The 19,958-nt window shown below is 36.4% G+C and overlaps 1 protein-coding gene across 6 annotated transcripts in view; it reads right to left on the reverse strand.

Annotated features, from left to right (window-relative positions):
* Positions 1-586: 586 nt before the first annotated feature.
* LOC138431429 (lysine-specific demethylase 6A-like) overlaps positions 587-19,958 on the reverse strand; it is a 168,922-nt gene continuing 149,550 nt past the window's right edge. For all 6 annotated transcript variants that reach the window (XM_069573578.1, XM_069573579.1, XM_069573575.1 and 3 more), the window contains 3 exons: positions 10,881-11,007; positions 2,683-2,853; positions 587-1,683 (listed from right to left, as the gene is read on the reverse strand). In XM_069573578.1, coding sequence (XP_069429679.1) covers positions 1,654-1,683; positions 2,683-2,853; positions 10,881-11,007 — 328 coding nt within the window. In that variant the 3' untranslated portion in view covers positions 587-1,653. The remainder of the gene's footprint in view (positions 1,684-2,682; positions 2,854-10,880; positions 11,008-19,958) is intronic.

Genomic DNA, 19,958 nt, shown 5'->3' on the forward strand with positions numbered 1-19,958 from the left:
AAAAACTATTACCTAAATGTAGTAACATATATACAACTTTCATCTTTAAATTATTTCTATAAAGTTATTTGAAAAAAAATACATCAAGGCATTGCATCAGATAGGATTACATATTCTCACTTCATTTATAGAACTTTTACCAAAGTTTTCTGGAAATCTAGAAAATGTGATAGAATGAGAATAAAGCCCAAATGTTCCACTAAGATATAGGCAGAAAACCAGGAACTGTTATAAAATGGTTACAGATTGAGTAGTTTGTTTATATGAAACAAGAAATTTAACAGAGCTTGTTAAAATTTACTAATGATAAAGGATTTGTATATATTCTCCCTCTCTCCTCACTGAACCATTTTGTATAAGCAGAAAATCATGGAATTTTAGGTCACCTAACTCCAGAAAATATGTCACTTAATATATTTATTATTAGAGTGCAGGCCATCATTATGAATCTCTTCCACACAATAAATAAAATTTATCAGACTTACATGTTTCCTTTAAAACTGTAACTTCATTATTCATTTTCTACTATATGTTTTTCCAGCACTTATTTATTGGCAATCATTGTAATAACTGCAACCTCACCAACCAGAATAAAAGACATTTACTTTAAAAATACACATACTTTTGTAAGTAATGCTTTAAGGAAGGCATCTCAGAAACTACCTTAGAGGTGAAAAATTAAAAATTTATCTTTTTATAATTCTATACTGTATTATAAATACATATGTTATACATGTATGTGGACATATATGTACATATAAAATATATATAATAAGATTTGAAAAGGAACAAAATCTGGGTTTTTACAGAAACTCTAAAACTAAAACAGTGGAAAATGCTTTAAACATGAAACAACTTTAGTAAAATTTCTGTACAATTTTAAAGTTTTATTTACACATATGAAATGTAAAAGGAGTAATGCTTAAAATTACAGAACTCCATATACTTAATGGCAGGTAAATCTTGAAAAAATAACATACCAGTCACAAATAATTTCAAGCAATAAATATGTATTCATAAATAGTGTAAATCTCTATCAAGATTAGAAACAAAAATCACAAAACTGAAGTTTATTTCTTAGTCTATGTGCAAACTATTATCTTTGCACCTTTACTATTAAGCTATTAAACATTTTTAAAACTTTCAATTTGGAACCATTATGGGCACCAAACAATACAGAAAAACTTAAAAGTGATTTAAAAAACAGGCAACAAAAAAACCCCTAACCTTTCTTCTCTAATTTTTCACATTAAAACACTTAAGCAAAGATTTAAATTTAACTATCTTAGCAAAAATATGACCAGTGAGGGCAGTGTATCTTCCCAAAGAAAGTTTTGAAAAGATAAAATAAAAATGAAAGCTAATTTGTAAGTCCAGAAACATTAAAAAAAAAAAAAAAGATATCTTCAAAGCAGTAGTCTACTGGGCAGTGCCAGTTCTGTCACATAAACATAAAACATATATAATTAAGAAAAGCTGGATCTATCCTGGAGCAGAGAAATGCTCTCCTATATCCAGTCGATTGACAATATTCTTGGAAGGTTGCATAGACATAGCTTTCAGTCAGCACTCTTATTAAGCAGCTATAAAACCACTGGTGCAGAACTTTCCTGAAGATGAGAAAAGGTGTCATTTAATATTCACGGACCAGTATCAAGAAGAGGAGGATGATACTGAAGGAGCCTAAAATTAAAAGTAAGGTATGTTAATTGTTTCAGTATATTATTACTCCTCAAAAGTGTTCTCTATCTCATGGCTATAACCAATCTACAGTATACTTACAAAGTGAGTTAGAAAGAAAGTCTTGAAGTTCAATAATCTGCTATTGTGACCTTTAGGGCCATATTTCTTAAGACCTGTAAAGTATTATCCTCATTTTTCTTACTTAACCACTTAATCACAAGAATTTATAGGACATATTAAAACAAAAAAATAATTGTGGAAAATACTGTTAAAATTCAATTAAAATTTCACTAGTGAATTGTCTGTGAACTTTTCTCAGCAAGAGCACCTATTTCTCAAAACTATTTTCTCTTTTAAGAAATCTAATGCACCATTCAATTGAAAATATCACAACTAAATTTCAACATTTAAAACAAAAGACATTTAAACAATACTAACAAGCCAGGAATAAATGTTTCCATTCACAAAGCCATTTCAAGTCAGAAGAAAATGCACTTGCCTTTGAAACGAAAAGTTGCAGACCATACACATTTGTGAATTTGGTTTCATGCGTGTTATATACCATTAGCAAAACACTATTACTTGTAACAAGAAATACATTTTAAATAAACACAATTAATATATAACAACAGAGGAGTATTAAAAACATATCAATTTTCTGGGGGATCATACCTACAAAATTAAGTAACCAAAATTTGGCTTTATCAATTAAGTAGCATAATATTATGATAATATTATCAAAGTACACAAAAGTTTTTAATGTAATTAATGTTACTAATTAGGCCACTCTAACTGAAAAGGAATAACAGGAATATGCAATGACTTGATAAAGATAAAAGGTTTTCCAAGTATATAAAGAGGAATATTTTTCGTATGCACCGTTACTGAACCAACAGAAAATGTGAATGTCTTATTAATTCTTATAAATTCGGGAGTGAAAACAAACACTGATGCTTCAAAACACAGCTAAATATGTACTCACATAATGAATTCACTTACTAATGTAAACTGGTCGTATACTTGCATCAGGTCCTCAATTTTGTATTCTTCTAGCACCACGAAATTGTCCAGATTCCCACTTGCTTTTCGTGCACAGTCTTGGCAATGTACTATGTATGTCTTTTGAGAATTGCTTTCATTAGTGACAAAAAGAAGATCAAAAACTTCCACCTATTTTATACAAGAGAGAAAGCACTGAGCAGACATAGCTGAAATTATCTGTACCACTATTATAAAACTATAGAATTCTACTTTACATGAAAATGTGGATGATCATTTTGGACTAAATGCTGGGATTTTGATAAAAGGCTCCATAGGGGAATTCGCTGGTGGGCCAGTTAAACTCTTCACTTCCACAGCAAGGGGTATGGGATTAATTTTTCATTGGGGAGCTAATATCTTGCATGCTGAGTGGCTAAAAGAATAAATGAATAAATAAAAAATACAGTAATAACCTTAAAAAACACCTAGGCCCCATAGTCGTGTTTAAGATGCCAGGTTTATTTTCTAGGACATCCAAAGACAAGGACAGTGTTAGGTATTTCGAAAATAACCAAATGAAATCATCATTGTAACCATGGATCAGCATGTTTCAATTTTCCACATAATTATCAGTACAAAAATAGTATTCATCAGTTCAGTTCAGTCGTTCAGTCGTGACCGACTCTGTGACCCCATGAACCACAGCACATCAGGCCTCCCTGTCCATCTCCAACTCCCAGAGTCCACCCAAACCCACGTCCATAGAGTCGGTGATGCCATCCAACCATCTCATCGTCTGGTGTCCCCTTCTTCTCCTGCCCTCAATTTTCCCAGCATCAGGGTCTTTTCAAATGAGTCAGCTCTTCGCATCAGATGGCCAAAGTATTGGAGTTTCAGCTTCAACATCAGTCCTTCCAATGAATACCCAGGACTGATCTCCTTTAGAGTGGACTGGTGGGATCTCCTTGCAGTCCAAGGGATACTCAAGAGCCTTCTCCAGCACCACAGCTGAAAGCATCAGTTCTTTGGTGCTCAGCTTTCTCTACAGTTCAACTCTCACTTCCACACATGACCACTGGGAAAATCACAGCCTTGACTACATGTATCTTTGTTGGCAAAGTAATGTCTCTGCTTTTTAATATGCTGTCTAGGTTGGTCATAACTTTTCTTTCAAGAAGTAAGCATCTTTTAATTTGGGTGCAATCACCATCTGCAGTGATTTTGGAACCCAGAATAATAAAGCCATTGTTTCCATTGTTTTCCCATCTATTTGCCATGAAGTGATGGGACTGGATGCCATCATCTTAGTTTTCTGAATGTTGAGCTTTAAGGTAACTTTCACTCTCCTCTTTCACTTTCATCAAAAGGCTCTTTAGTTATTCTTCACTTTATCATTAAGTGTGGTATCATCTGCATAGCTGAGGTTATTGATATTTCTCCTGGCAATCTTGATTCCAGCCTGTGCTTCCTCCAGCTCAGCATTTCTCATGATGTACTCTGCATATAAGTTAAATGAGCAGGGTGACAATATAGCCTTGATGTTCTTTTCCTATTTGGAACCAGTCTATTGATAATGTTTTGGTTTTAGTTGTCTTTCCCTGCAGGGGAGGAAAGACACATCTGTCTGACCTCTACAAATATAGTCACAACTCTTTGTGATCCAGTGAACCCCAGCATGCCACGGTCCCCTCTCTTTCAGTTATCTCCTGGAGTCTGCTCACACATCATAGTTGGTGATGCTACCTAAACATCTAATTCTCTGGTGCTTACTTCTCCTTTTGCCTTTAATCTTTCCCAGCACAAGGGAAAGATTTCCCTTTAGCTGGCTCTTATCCAATGAGCTCGCTCTTCACATCAGGTGGACAAACTACTGGAGCTTCAGCATCAGGATCAGTCTTTCTGAAGAATATTCAGGGTTGATTTTCTTTAGGATTGACTGGTTTGATCTCGAAGTTCATGGAGATCTCAAGAGTATTCTCCAGTCCCACAATTTGATAGTATCAATTCTTTGGTGCTTAACCTTCTATATGGTCCAACTCTCACATCTATACATGACTACTGGAAAAACCACAGTTTTGCCTATATGGATCTTTGTCAGCTAAGTGATGTCTCTGCATTTTATCTAGGGCTATGGCTGTCACAGACTTCCTTTCAAGGAGCAAGCATCTTTTTATTTCATGCCTGCAGTCACCACCTGCAGTGATTCTGGAGCCAAGAAAATAAAATTTGCCTCTGTTTCCATTGTTTCCCCATCTATTTGCCATGAAGTGATAAGACAGGATACCATGACCTAAGTTATCTGAATGTTGAGTTTTAAGTCAGCTTTTTCACTCTCCTCTTTTATTCTCAAGAGGCTCTTTAGGTCCTTTTCATTTTCTGCCATCAGAGTGGTATCAACTCCATATCTGAGGCTGCTATTTCTTGATTCCAGCTTGTGATTCATCCAGCCTGGCATTTGGCATGACGTACTCTGCATATAACTTAAGTAAGTAGGGTGACAATTCAAACTTTGTTGTACTCCTTTCCCAATTCTGAACCAATCAGTTGTTCCATGTCTGGTTCTAACTGTCGCTTCTTGGACAGCCATTCCCATCATGTTAGATCACTGATTTCTAAAACATCTGTGTTCACTCTTGCCATCTCCTATTTGACCTTATCCAATTTTCCCTGATCATGGCCCAAACATTCCAGGTTCCTGTGCAATATTGTTCTTTACAGCATGGGACTTTACTTTCACCACCAGACACTATCACAACTGGGTATCATTTCCACTTTGGCTCAGCTACTTCTTTCCTTCTGGGGCTACTAGTGATTGGCCTCCACTCTTCCCCAGTAGCATATTGGTACCGTCTGACCTGAGGGCTCATCTTCTGTCTCACATCTTTTGGCCTTTCATACTATCCAAGAGTTCTTGCAGGAAGAATACTTGAATGGGCATTTTCTCCTCCACTGGACCACGTTTTGTTAGAACTCTTCACTATAACCTGTCTCTCTTGGATAGCTCTGCTAGACATGTCTCATAGCTTCACTGAGTGATCCAAGCCCCTCTGCCACGAGAAGGCTATGATCCATGAAGAGGCCACTAATGTTTTGACTAACCCACATTATTCCTTTCTGGACTGCCACTGTGATTAGTTTACTTTCAAGAGCAAGAAACTCACTGATGACTAATAAAGGGTGTTTATTTATTATCCTATTACATTAAGGAAAATAAGTACAGGGTGTATTTATGAACTGTACTGTACCAAAAGACAGTGTACTTCTTTTATGAATGTTGACTTGCAATGTTTCAGGATGGAAAATGGATAATACCTAAACAGTTGTTTTCATATACAGAAAAAATCATTTATCTGAGATATAAACGCTAACCAGAGTCTGTTTGGTCTTATAAAAATGTACTTCAATGAGGTTATGCAATGTTAAAACAACCAAAAGATTTAATCAGTATATCTCAGAATTAAAATGTAATTTCAAGATTTCCTTTGGATGTTCAATTTCTTAGGCAAGTGATCTTCTGACTTTTGTTTGACTTCAGTGATTAGAAATTCATCACCTTACATCGTCTTTGAACTACACTAGTAAAAGATCAGAGTTCATAAAGTTTTCCTTTATTCTAAATAGGCAGTAACATAGTTTAGTAATCACAGTTAAAACATCTTGGTTCTTCAGTTTGTCATCATTCTCTATTTCTTCAACTATCATATTGATTTTACTTTCTAAAGACTTTTTAGCTTCTCTCTCTTTTTTTAACGTCACTACTAATGAATCTCAGCCCTTAGTAATTTTTTTTAAACACCATTCTACAGACTTAATCCCTAGCAGTCCAGTGATTAAGACTCAAGCTTGCCCTGTTGGGGGCTTGGGATCAAAACATATATGGGAACTAACATCTCACATCCTATGCAATACGTATACTCCCAAGACCCCAAAGAACAGACAAAAATGCTCAAAACTAGTCTCTTTACCTTCTTCCTTTTCTTTAATTATCAACTACCGCTTGATGAAACATGTACCTTGACTTGTGTCCCTTGCTGCAGAACTTTTAATTCTTAGAATAAACATCAGATTTCTTAAATTCAAGAAGCTTATTGCTAGATACCACTATATCTAGCTAGATATAGCTAGATACCACTAGCTATAGCTAGCTTATAGCTAGATACCACGAGCTATAAGCATCTTACAGATTTTTCAAAATATGAAATACATTTCCCAACCACACTAAATTACCTAGCCTTTTTATTACTGTACTATTAGACTTGTAACAATGCCTTCAGACCCTATACTTTAAATCATTACAACTAGCTCTTTATTAGTCAAAATGGGGACCAATTTAGTCAACCCATTTTTGCCAACGAGAAATAAGTTTGTTTATTGGTGAAGCATAAACATCTGTGCTTCAGCATTCATTGAATTCTTGGGAAGGATTTTCTGCTGACTGAAGTTGTCAAGATGCTTGAAGAAATGGTAGTTGGTTGATGAAAGGTCAGATGAATATGGGAGATGAGGCAAATTGTAGCCCCATTTGTTCAACTTTTGAAGCATTGGTCATTGTTGTGAATAAATGGGCCTTTTCTGTTGACTAATGTTGACTGCAGGCATTCCAATTTTCAGTGCATCTCATTGATTTGTTGAGTACACTTCTCTGATGTAATGGTTAACTAGGGATTCAGAAAGTTGAGTCGATCAGACCAGCAGCAGACACCTACAGTGACCATGACCTTTTATACATGCAAGTTTGCCTTTGGAATGTGCTTTGGACTTCTCAGTTCAACCATGCAGCTGACTGTCACAGTGAATAAAATCCACTTCTCACCAGATGTAATAATCTGAGTGAGAAATAGTCTGTGTTGTTGTGTAGAATAAAAGATGACAACACTTCAAAATGACTATTTTTTTTGATTTGTGGTCAGCTCATGAGGCACCCACTTATCCAGATTTTCACCTTTTCGATTTGCTTCAAATGCCAAATGACCACAGAATGAACAAAGCTGAGTTCTTGGCCAGCTTCTTGTGTAGTTCTAAGAGGATCAGCTTGGATTATATTCTCAGTTGGTTGCTGTCAACTTCTAATGGCTGTGCTCCTCATCTTCAGGGCTCTAGTCTCCACTACAAAACTTCTTGAAACACCACTGCACTGTATGTTCATAGGCAGTTCCTGGGCCAAATGTATTGCTGATGTTGAGAGTTGTGTACACCATTTCATGACCCATTTTGAACTTGAATAAGAAAACTGCTTGAATTTGCTATTTGTCTAAAATCATTTCCATAATCTAAAATACATGTATATAAATAGCCAGTAATAATTCATTGGCAAAAAACATAAAACAAGATATGCACATTAAAATGGTGTATAACAGAACCACATTTATTTAAGAATGTATTCCAGTATCAAATGGCAACATTCACCAATGCAAAACTGAAATTATTCCTGCATCAACTAATACTTGTTTTGTCCTCCATAAAACACAATGATGTTTTTATTCTCTGATTCAAGCCATTTTTTCCCTGCTGAAATAATATAATTCACCTTTGAATGGGCCCCTACGGCAATATTAGAAAATAATTTTTCCTACTCTTTTAAAGAACTATTTCTTTCTTTTTAATGGACTGATGTTGCTTTACAATATTGGTTTAATTTCTGTCACACATCAACATGAATTGACCACAGGTGTACATATTTTCCCTTGTTCTTGAATCTCCCTCCCACCTCCTGCCCTTTCCCAACCCCTAGGTTATTACAGAGCCCCAGTTTGAGTTCCCTGAGTCAGAAAGTAAATTCCCACTGGCTGTCTATTTATATATGTTAGTGTACATACATCCATACTATTTTCTCCATTCATCTCACCCCCTCCCTCCCTCTTCTCCTGCACTCTTGCCCATAAATCTGTTCTCTATGTCTGCATCTTCACTGCTGTTCTGTGAACAGAGTCATCAGTACCATCGTTCTAGATTCCAAATACAGGAGTTAATGTATTTTTCTTTTTGACTTACTTCACTCTATTATAGGCTCTAGGTTCAACCACCTCATTATAACTGATTCAAATGCATTCTTTTTATAGCTGGGTAGTATTCCACTGTATACCACAGCTTCTTTATCCATTTGTTAGTCACTGGACAATGAAGTTGCTTCCATGTCTTGGCTATTGTAAACAGTGCTGCAATGAACACGGGGATACATGTGTCTTTTTCCATTTGGGTTTCCTCAGCAGATATGCCTAGGAATGGGATTGCTGGGTCATATGGTGGTTTTATTCCTAGCTTTTTAAGAAATCTCGGTATCATCTTTGATACCGGCTGTATCAATTTACATTCCCTCCAGCAGTGTAGGAGGGTTTCCTTGTCTCCACACTCTCTCCAGCACTCACTGTTTGTGGATTTTTTCATTATGGCCATTCTCTCTGTCTCTCTGGTATGAGGTGATACCTCATTGTGGTTTTGATTTGCATTTCTCTAATAATATGTGATGTTCAGTATCTTTTCATGTCTCTAAGAGCAATCTGTATGTCTTCTTTGGAGAAATGTATGTTTAGGTCTTTTGCCCACTTTTTGACTGGTGGTTGTTTGTCTTCCTGGTATTGAGCTGTATGAGCTGCTTGTATACTTTGAAAATTAATCTTGTCAGTTGTTTAATTTGCTATTATTTTCCACATTCTTAAGGCTGTCTTTTCACATTGTTTATAGTTTTCTTTGCTGTGGAAACATTTTTAATTAGGTCCCACTTATTTTTGTTTTTATGTCCACTATTCTAGGGTTTAGGTCATAAAGGATCTTGCTAAATTTATGTCATACAGTGTTTTGCCTGCTTTTTCCTAGGAGTTTAATAGTTTCTGGTCTTACACTTAGGTTCTTACTTTGTTTTGAGCTTACCTTTGTGTATGGTCTTAGGAAGTGTTCTAATTTTTTTTTTTTTAATGTGGTTGTCTAGTTCTTCCAGCACCACTTACTGAAGAGACTATCTTTTCCCCATTGTATAGTCTTGTCTCCTTTGTCAAATATAAGGTGTCCATTTGTGTATAGCTTTATCTCTGGGCTTTCTATCTTATTCCATTGGTCTATACTTTTTTGTCCTGTACCATATTGTTTTGATGACTGTAGCTTTGTAGTATAGTCTGAAATCAGATAAGTTCATTCCTTCAGCTTCAATCTTCTTAAGATTACTCTGGCTATTGGGGATCTTTTATGTTTCCATACAAACTGTGAAAACTTTTTGCTCTAGTCTGAAAAATGCCATTAGTAATTCAATAGGGATTACACTGAATCTGTAGCTTGTTTTGGTACTGCAGTCATTTTCACAATATTGATTCAACCAAGAAGTATGGAATATCCCTCCATCTGTTTATGTCATCTTTGATATCTTTAACCAGTGTCTTTAATTGTGTGTATATAGATTTTTTTGTCTGCTTAGACATTTATTCCCAGATATTTTGTGTGTGTGTGCAATGGTAAATGACATTGATTCCCTAATTTCTCTTTCTGATTTTTCATTGTGAGTATAGAAGAATCCAAGCAATTTCTGTGTACTGATTTTTGCCCTGTAACTTTACTATTTCATAAGTCATTGAATAATAATCTGTATATATGCCCACAGACATTATAGTTTTTACACATATTACATTTATATGTTTATAATTTGTATCCTGTAAGTAGAATATAATCTCATGTAGAACAGCTTACCACATTTTTATATCTTCACTTTTAAATCTTTGCTACAAGAAAAAAAATTAACAAATGTTTATGAAATTAAGCAGAAAAGACTTAGTAGTGCATGGCATATATATATATACCAAAATAGATTGTTGGCAACTGTGTACTTATGATAAATAGTTCCTACTTCAAAATATGAGATTATATCATCTGATAAAAAATCATCTACATAACTGCTACTGTTGGGAGATACTTCTGAGTAAACACAGAGTTAACAGAATATTATACCATTAAGAGGGGAGCTTGAGGGAGAATGGATACATGTGTATGGGTAGCTGAGTCCTTTTGTTGTCTACCTGAAACTATCACAACTTGTTAATCAGTCATGCTCCAATACAAAATAAAAAGCTAAAAAAATATTATACCATCAAATGAAAATTTAATGTAATAGCTATGATATTCAATTTCAACAAAATGCATCACATGAAAAGTATATGTAAGTTTATAATTAAAAGACAAAAGAAACCAAACCCTAGAAAAACCACAAAAAAACTGTCAATAAAAACAGTTACCTCACAAATGCTACAGTAACGTGCTGGTTCATCATTTGTCCGGCCATGCCATGTAATCTCTTTTCCTGCTGTAATAAGAGCTTCCCTCAGTGTCAGACATTGCTTCAGAATTTTCATAAGACAATACCTAGTGTAGAGAGAATTATTGTGACAACTGAATACTGAGTACTCTTAGCACAAATAACAAATAACTTCAAGAATCATGTTTCCAAGTCTAAACTGGAGGCTGAATACTTTTGATTATAATAAGGTAATAAAGTATATATTTACTCTTAGATAGTCAAAACAATCATTTACATATGACTGACTTTAAAATTTCGGATACTGTAAAATATTACTTATGGGTTATATTTTACAGTTAGTTTAATTACAGTACTAAAGATAAAAGTACTAAAATTCTTGTTTCAAATTTTAATTTGAAGGTAATCTAATGGTATCTTTGGTAATGTCTATTTTTTCCATACATTCATGCTTCTGATATTAATATAGTGACTCTTCACAAATTGTGCTAGTTTTTCCATAATTTGCTGTTACTACTCAAAATTGTGTCCTACAGCACCCACAACTGTGTATCAAAGCTCTCCTCTGAATACAGAAGTGGATGATGTAATCTGGGAAGGACAATTTAACTTTAAAAAGCACAGAACTGGTTTAGCAATGTGATGTCACAACAATGTTTGTGAACAGTATAACCCCCTAAGAGTATTAGTTTGATCAGTATCAAATTAATTTAGAGCTCTCTGATATACTGAACTGCTACTGAATCTGAGTCTGGAAGATATTATCATATTATTATATATAAACTATTATTTGAAAGAAAAGATAAAACATTAAATGTATCTACTATCCTCCTTATATTTACTGCTTCTAGTCTTTATTTCATATCCAAATGTAGAGTTACTGATAGTAAAGGCTTTATTTCCTAGTTACCTTAAATAAGACTATACCTGGCATAGAATAAGCACATAATAAATACTTGAATCCTAAGTAGGAGATGATTTATCCTTCCCAGATTCCTTACTGACAGAGCTACACACAAAACTGAGCCTAAAAGGGTGTTAATACCGTGGACAGCCTACAAACCCTTCTAGCTGGCTTTGTTAACTATTCAAAGAACACTTTGTATATATATTACAAAGCTGAATCTACTACATTATCTTTTTTTTCTTAAGGATTTTATTAAAAGGAATATTCTAATTTTAATGAGTATATAAGCTGTATAAAAAGTCAACTACTATAATAAACATAATAAATTTCAACTATCTTCAAATGTTAATTATGAACTGAAGAGTGAAGTTTTCCCTTACACTTCAACCAAATTATTTTTAAATTAAAAAAATAATACAGCTTAATGTGAAAAATACATGGAAAAATCAAGAATAAACACAGCCCTCATTACCTCTACTTTAAGCTAAAATGTACAAATGTATTATCTTCTTATGATACAACCAATGAAGAAAATTAGAAGGAAGGAAGGGAATTAGTAGTGCCAAAAAAGTTGAACAGTTCTATGAAGACCTACAAGATCTTCTGGAACTAACACCACAAAACGATGTTGTTTTCATTATAGGGAACTGAAATGCAGAAGTAGGAAGTCAAGAAACACCTAGAGTAACAGGCAAATGTGGCATTGGAGTAGAGAATGAAGCAGGGCAAAGGCTAATACAGTTCTGCCAAGAGAACGCACTGGTCACAGCAAACACCCTCTTACAACAACACGAGAGAAGACTCTACACGTGGACTTCACCAGATGGTCAACACTGAAATCAGACTGATTATATTCTTTGCAGCCAAAGATGAAGAAGCTATATACAATTAGCAAAAACAAGACCAGGAGCTGACTGTGGCTCAGATCGTGAACTCCTTATTGCCAAATTTAGACTGAAACTGAAGAAAGTGGAGAAAACCACTAGACCATTCAGGTATGACCTAAATCAAATCCCTCTGACTATACAGTGGAGAAGACAATGGCACCCTACTCCAGTACTCTTGCCTGGAAAATTCCATGGGTGGAGGAGCCTAGAAGGCTGCAGTCCATGGCGTTGCTAAGAGTCGGATACAACTGGGTGACTTCACTTTCACTTTTCACTTTCATGCACTGGAGAAGGAAATGGCACCCCACTCCAGTGTTCCTGCCTGGAAAATCCCAGACACGGGGGAGCCTGGTGGGGTGCCATCTATGGGATCGCACAAAGTCAGACACAACTGAAGTGACTTAGCAGCAGCAGCATACAGTAGAATTGAGAAATAGATTTAAGGGACTAGACCTGACAGATAGAGTACCTGATGAACTATGGACAGAGGTTCGTGACATTGTACCGGAGACAGGGATCAAGACCATTTACAAGAAAAAGAAATGCAAAAAAGCAAAATGGTTGTCTGAGGAGACCTTACAAATAGCTGTGAAAGGAAGAAAGGCGAAAAGCAAAGGGGAAAAGGAAAGATATACCCATTTGAATGCAGAGTTCCAAATAGTAAGAAGAGATGAGAAAGGCTTCCTCAGTGATCAGTGCAAAGAAATAGAGGAAAACAATACAATGGGAAAGACCAGAGATTGCTTCAAGAAAATCAGAGATATCAAGGGAACATCTCATGCAAAGATGGGCTCAATAAAGGACAGAAATGCTATGGACCTAACAGAAGCAGAAGATATTAAGAAGAGGTGACAAATATACACAGTAGAACTGTACAAAAAAGATCTTCATGACCCAGATAATCATGATGGAGTGATCACTCACCTAGAGCCAGACATCCTGGAATGTGAAGTCAAGTGGGCCTTAGGAAGCATCACTACAAATAAAGCTAGTGGAGGTGATGGATTTCCAGTTGAGCCTTTTCAAATCCTAAAAGATGATGCTATGAAAGTGCTGCACTCAATATACCAGCAAATTTGGAAAACTCAGCAGCAGCCACAGGACTGGAAAAGGTCAGTTTTCATTCCAATCCCAAAGAAAGGCAATGCCAAAGAATGCTCAAACTACCACACAATGGCACTCATCTCACACGCTAGTAAAGTGATGCTCAAAATTGTCCAAGCCAGGCTTTAGTAACAGATGTAATGTGAACTTTCAGATGTTCAAGCTGATTTTAGAAAAGGCAGAGGAGCCAGAGGTCAAATTGCCAACATCTGTTGGATCATGAAAAAAGCAAGAGAGTTCCAGAAAAACATCTATTTCTGCTTTACTGACTATGCCAAAGCCTTTGATGTATGGATCACAATAAACTGTGGAAAATTCTTTGAGGGATGGGAACCCTGATCTGTCTCTTGAGATACCTGTATGCAAGTCAGGAAGCAACAGTTAGAACTGGACATCGAACAACAGATTGGTTCCAAATATGAAAATGAGTACGTCAAGGTTGTATATCGTCACCCTGCGTATTTAACTTGTATGTAGAGTACATCATGAGAAATGCTGGGCTGGAAGAAGCGTAAGGTGGAATCAAGATTGCCAGGCGAAATATGAATAAGCTCAGACATGCAGATGACACCACCCTTATGGCAGAAAGTGAAGAAGAAGTAAAGAGCCTCCTAATGAAAGTGAAAGAGGAGAGTGAAAATGTTAGCTTAAAGCTCAACATTCAGAATACTAAGATCATGGCATCCGCTCCCATCACTTCATGGCAAATAGATGGGAAAACAGTGGAAATGGTGGCTGGCTTTATTATTCAGGGTTCCAAAATCACTGCAGATTGTTTTTGCACCCATCAAATTAAAAGATGCTTACTCCTTGGAAAGAAAGTTACGACCAACCTAGACAGCATATTAAAAAGCAGTGACATTACTTTGTCAACAAAGGTCCGTCTAGTCAAGGTTTTTCCAGTGGTCATGTACTGATGTGAGAGTTGGACTATAAAGAAAGCTGAGTGATGAAGAATTGATGCGTTTGAACTGTGGTGTTGGAGAAGACTCTTGAGAGTCCCTTGGACTGCAAGGAGATCCCTCCAGTCCATCCTAAAGATCAGTCCTGGGTGTTCATTGGAAGAACTGATGTTGAAGCTGAAACTCCAATATTCTGGGCACCTGATGTGAAAAGCTGACTCATATGAAAAGACCTTGATGCTGGGAAAGACTGAAGGCAGGAGGAGAAATAGACTCAAGAGGATAAGATGGTTGGATGGCATCAACATGGACATAAGATGGTTGGATGGCATCACTATGGACATGGCTTTGGGTGGACTCTGGGAGTTGGAGATGGATAGAGAGGCCTGGCATGATGTGGTTTATGGGAAATCAGTAAGTCAGACACGACTGTGAGACTGAACTGAGACTGAGATCACAACCGATAAATGAGAAAATTCCTCCTCATGGAAGAAAAATTGTGGTGTTTGCATTTCAAATATTGAGAGAAAACCTGACAAACTGGAGGACTCTAGACAATATTGAGAATAATGAAGGTAGAGAATGAAAATGTTAAAAGTGAGAGAGGTTTTAAGTTTATGACCAAATGAGAGATGTTTTAAGTTTACGACCAAGAAGTAAGAAAACTACAAGATGATAACCAGCTTTTCTTCATTACTTTTTCTCTCTTATCTCACTATTCAGTTTGTATGTAAACTCTTGAGTTCCATCTTCACAACAGTATGTTGTATAATCTTTTTCTACTTCCATTGCTACAATCACAATCCAAGTTAGCTAGCTGGATTTCTTCAACTGTCTGTTTTCTTTTATTTTCATCATCCATTCCCAATCTTTACACCCAAAGTAATAAACAGATTCACACTTTAAAGCTGTAAAAAAAAATCTCTTTCCCTTCTTCTATAACACATGGAATTACTATCTAAACTACTTAACACTGCCTACAAGAACCCTTGTAGGCTTCCTTAGTGGCTCAGCAATAAAGATTCCTGCCAGTGCAGGAGACATTGGTTCTATTCCTGGGTCTGGAAGACCTGGAGATAGAAATAGCAATCCATTCCAGTATTCTTGCCTGGAGAATCCCATGGACAGAGGAGCCTGGTGGGCTAACGTTCATGGGGTGGCAAAGAATCAGACGTGATTGAGCAACTAAACAACAAATACATCTATAATTCTGTACCTTAGCATTTTTCTGAGTTCATTGCCACAGATAATTCCTTTCCTCTGTACTGCTACAGCCATTTCTGTCCCATAAGCACATCTACCGGGAGCCAGCACAGGGAATCCCGCCCATGACAAAGGTCATGAGGAAGAGGCTTGACAGGCAAAGACAAGTCAGATCTCAAGGGGTCCTCTGCCCGAGCATCTACCCCAAAACCAAATTCTGTCTGTTTACTGTTAGCTATACTATAGTCTTCTGACGTTAACGGGGGGCTATCCCCGACCAACTTTCTCTAAAGAAAATTAACTTAGAGCTCTAGTTAATAAGTCTCCTGGGCATAATGAGTGTTTCAATCCAAAAACCCCTCTAATGGCTTTCTAGCCTGCCTGACAGGTTTATCTGGACTCTTATAGCTACGCATGTGATTGTTTACAGCCTCCCAACCTGGAGAGGCATAGGAAGCTTAAAACATCCTAGGAATGTAGGGGCTTCTGAGAAGTCAAACTCTCTAGAACAGAACTGATTAAGGGTTTCATTGTTGAGCCAATACTTGCTGCCAAGTTTTCATATCTTTTATTTGTTGATACAGTTGGTATGTAGAAAAAACAGGTAGTAGCCCTGGCATTAGCAACATCAGATCTTTGAGTTAAGTACTTTCTTTGTTATAACCCACTGCAACTTTGTTCTATAGGGATTTAACTTTAGTGCTTTGAGGGTGATGCAGATTAAAGAAAAACACTTCAGGGGAAATGAGATTAACATTCATTAAGGAAGAGAGCCATAAAGTGTTAACAGGCCTCTTGGCCAGAAGATAATGTAAATCACCTGAAAGCTTTTGTATACGGAAAGATATGCAGAAAGAAAGCCTGCCATCCATAAGGGTCAAGACTGCTGCCCCTTCATGACTCTGCATCTTCCATTATGTAAAACTTAGGGTATATAAGCACTTTTTGAAAATAAAGTTATCGGGTTTTTGCACAAGCTTGGCCTCCTCCCTGTCAACTCTCTTTCTCCCTCTCCCTCCTTCTCTTTTCAGGCTGATCCCCTGGAACACAGAGGCTCACCTTGTCTACTTATTTGCCTGGGCTTCTAAGACCCACACGAGAGGGAGCCAAAGGTAGGGCACCCTCCGCTATTCAAGTGGGTGCCTGTGGCCTATGCAGCCGGTGCAACTTTCTTGAGACTTTATTAGCTTTCCATGTCAACCAAAGAATACCAGACTCTTTTCTCCTCTATTTTTTCACTATATTATTCTTCCCTAATCTCTCCTTAAATCTCTAATGAATCTCTCTTTAATCACCAACTCCATCCCCGCTTCAAATTACTGTGGATCCACCAGGGCTGGACCCCGGCACACATCAGTTGTTTTTTTTAAGGCTTTCACCCCTTGCTTTTCTTCTAGTTCTCTTTTTTATGATTCTTGTCCATTATAGAAACCATGCTGTCATAAACCACTTGAACAAAAGTAGCATTCTCCATGACCTTAACCAAAAAACAAATTTGTAAAAATGTACTTTACATACATTACTTAATCATAACTTATTTATCTGTTTCAGAATTTGTTTATCTAGGTCACCCCGCTTATTTCACTTATATACAGAGTACATCATGAGAAATGCTGGGCTGGAAGAAACACAAGCTGGAATCAAGATTCCCGGGAGAAATATCAATAACACCACCACCCTTATGGCAGAAGTGAAGAGGAACTAAAAAGCCTCTTGATGAAAGTGAAAGAGGAGAGTAGAAAAGTTGGCTTGTTGAGCTTCAAGCCAACATTCAGAAAATGAAGATCATGGCATCTGGTCCCATCACTTCATGGGAAATAGATGGGGAAACAGTGTCAGACTTTATTTTTTGGGCTCCTAAATCACTGCAGATGGTGGCTGCAGCCATGAAATTAAAAGACGCTAATTCCTTGGAAGAAAAGTTATGACCAACCTAGATAGCATATTCAAAAGCAGAGACTTTACTTTGCCTACTAAGGTCCGTCTAGTCAAGGCTATGGTTTTTCCAGTGGTCATGTATGGATGTGAGAGTTGGACTGTGAAGAAAGCTGAGCGCTGAAGAATTGACGCTTTTGAATTGTGGTGTTGGAGAAGACTCTTGAGAGTCCCTTGGACTGTAAGGAGATCTAACCAGTCCATTCTGAAGGAGATCAGTCCTGGGATTTCTTTGGAAGGAATGATGTTTAAGCTGAAACTCAGTACTTTGGCCACGTCATGAGAAGAGTTGACTCATTGGAAAAGACTCTGATGCTGGGAGGGATTGGGGGCAGGAGGAGAAGGGGACGACCAAGGATGAGATGGCTGGATGGCATCACCGTTGATGGATGTGAGTTTGAGTGAACTCTGGGAGTTGGTGATGGTCAGGGAGGCCTGGTGAGCTGATTCAGGGGTCACAAAGAGTTGGACATGATTGAGTGACTGAACTGAACTGAACTGAACTAGATTAAATCACTCAACGAGACTGTTTTTTACATTCCACAGTATCTACTTTATTGCCAAGAATATGGTGAAGAATAGAGTTTGTGGTTCTCAAATATTTGATGAATGGGATTCATTCTGCCTAAAACCTAAAGAAAACACAGGGCAAAAAGAGACAAATGGAACATCTGGATCAGCCTATACTTATTTTCATGAATTGGAGTTAATGGTCATATTGAAGTTACCAAATGACCATACATAATTATGGATCTATAATATGAATTACTGCCTTAGTTCAAAATTTGAATGATGGATGGTCTTTCAAATTTTTCTAATTTTAAATCTCAAACATAAAGAAAATGGAATGAGTCTATAAGTAAAATAGTGCATACCCTTACTGAACAACTTTGTTTGGGTATATTTGTTAGAAGAAAATTTTGAAAATAAATTAAAAATTAGCACTATATCTCAAGATACTAGTTTGTGAGACTAACTAGACTATCTAGTCTAAGATTTAGTACACTAAATCTTTGTCTACCATTCACAAACACACAGAAGTAGTGAAAGGACTTGAAAAGAACAACAGAAAATTGTAATTTACATATTTAGCCTATAATTTCCAATAGTCATTTGGTGATGGCATGAGGGGAGAGGAAGTGAAAGAAAAACACATAAACTGAAGTTTGGAGGAACAGTGGTAACTGGCTCGTTCTGAAAAAATGTACCAAAGGACTCCAAAAACATGATTCCATTCTATACTAACACAATAAACCAAGTAAATTTTCTGCTTTTGTGAGGTTTTTGTTGTGCATGTCAATTCTCTGATTTTGTTAACTTATGTTTATAATATATGCTAGTTTGTTAAGTGGGCAAAAGCATTAGGTCTAAAAAAACAATGCATATACATTAATTAAAAATGACCTATTGCAAAAAAAGAAAACGCAATTACAAACCATCACCTCAACCTTCAGCAAGTCTTCTTACAACAGTAACATAAAGGATCACTAACCATAGCTCACTACCAGAAATATACCAATAAAGAAAAATCTGAAATACTGTGAGAATTAGCAAAATTATACATGAGAAGAAAGTGGGAAGGTAAGAAATGGTGCTGACACTTGTTCAATACTGCTTTGCCACAAATCAATTTGTAAAATACACAGAATTTGCAAACTGCAGTCAGGTAAACAGCAATAAGATGATGTACGCCTATATTCTAAATACATCTACAAAAGAAAGGCAACAGAAACCTAAGATAACAAATGAGCAATTAGTAGACTACATATACATACATATATACTTAAACTGTTAATCTATTAAATTTACAAATGGATCAAGAAGGGGATAATTTGATTATAGTAGGAAACTAGTTAAGACTGTTTAAAATGATAATTTCTTTATGAGATATTTATAATAATCTCACCCTCTGTCCTTCAGACAGCCTTCCAGTATTAAAACTAAAGGGGTCCCAGGACATCAGTTTGGTCAAAGGTTAAGAAAACGGACACATGTATGAGTTTCCTAGTAAAGAATCATGTATGCCTTCAATATTCTCTATGCCACAATAACTGGCATATTTCAAAAGATGTGAAGTATTTTTTAACATGTGAGCATTAAGATTCTGGGGCAACTTTATC

Source organism: Ovis canadensis, chromosome Y (assembly GCF_042477335.2).
Source record: "Ovis canadensis isolate MfBH-ARS-UI-01 breed Bighorn chromosome Y, ARS-UI_OviCan_v2, whole genome shotgun sequence".
NCBI classification, from domain to species: Eukaryota; Metazoa; Chordata; class Mammalia; order Artiodactyla; family Bovidae; genus Ovis; species Ovis canadensis.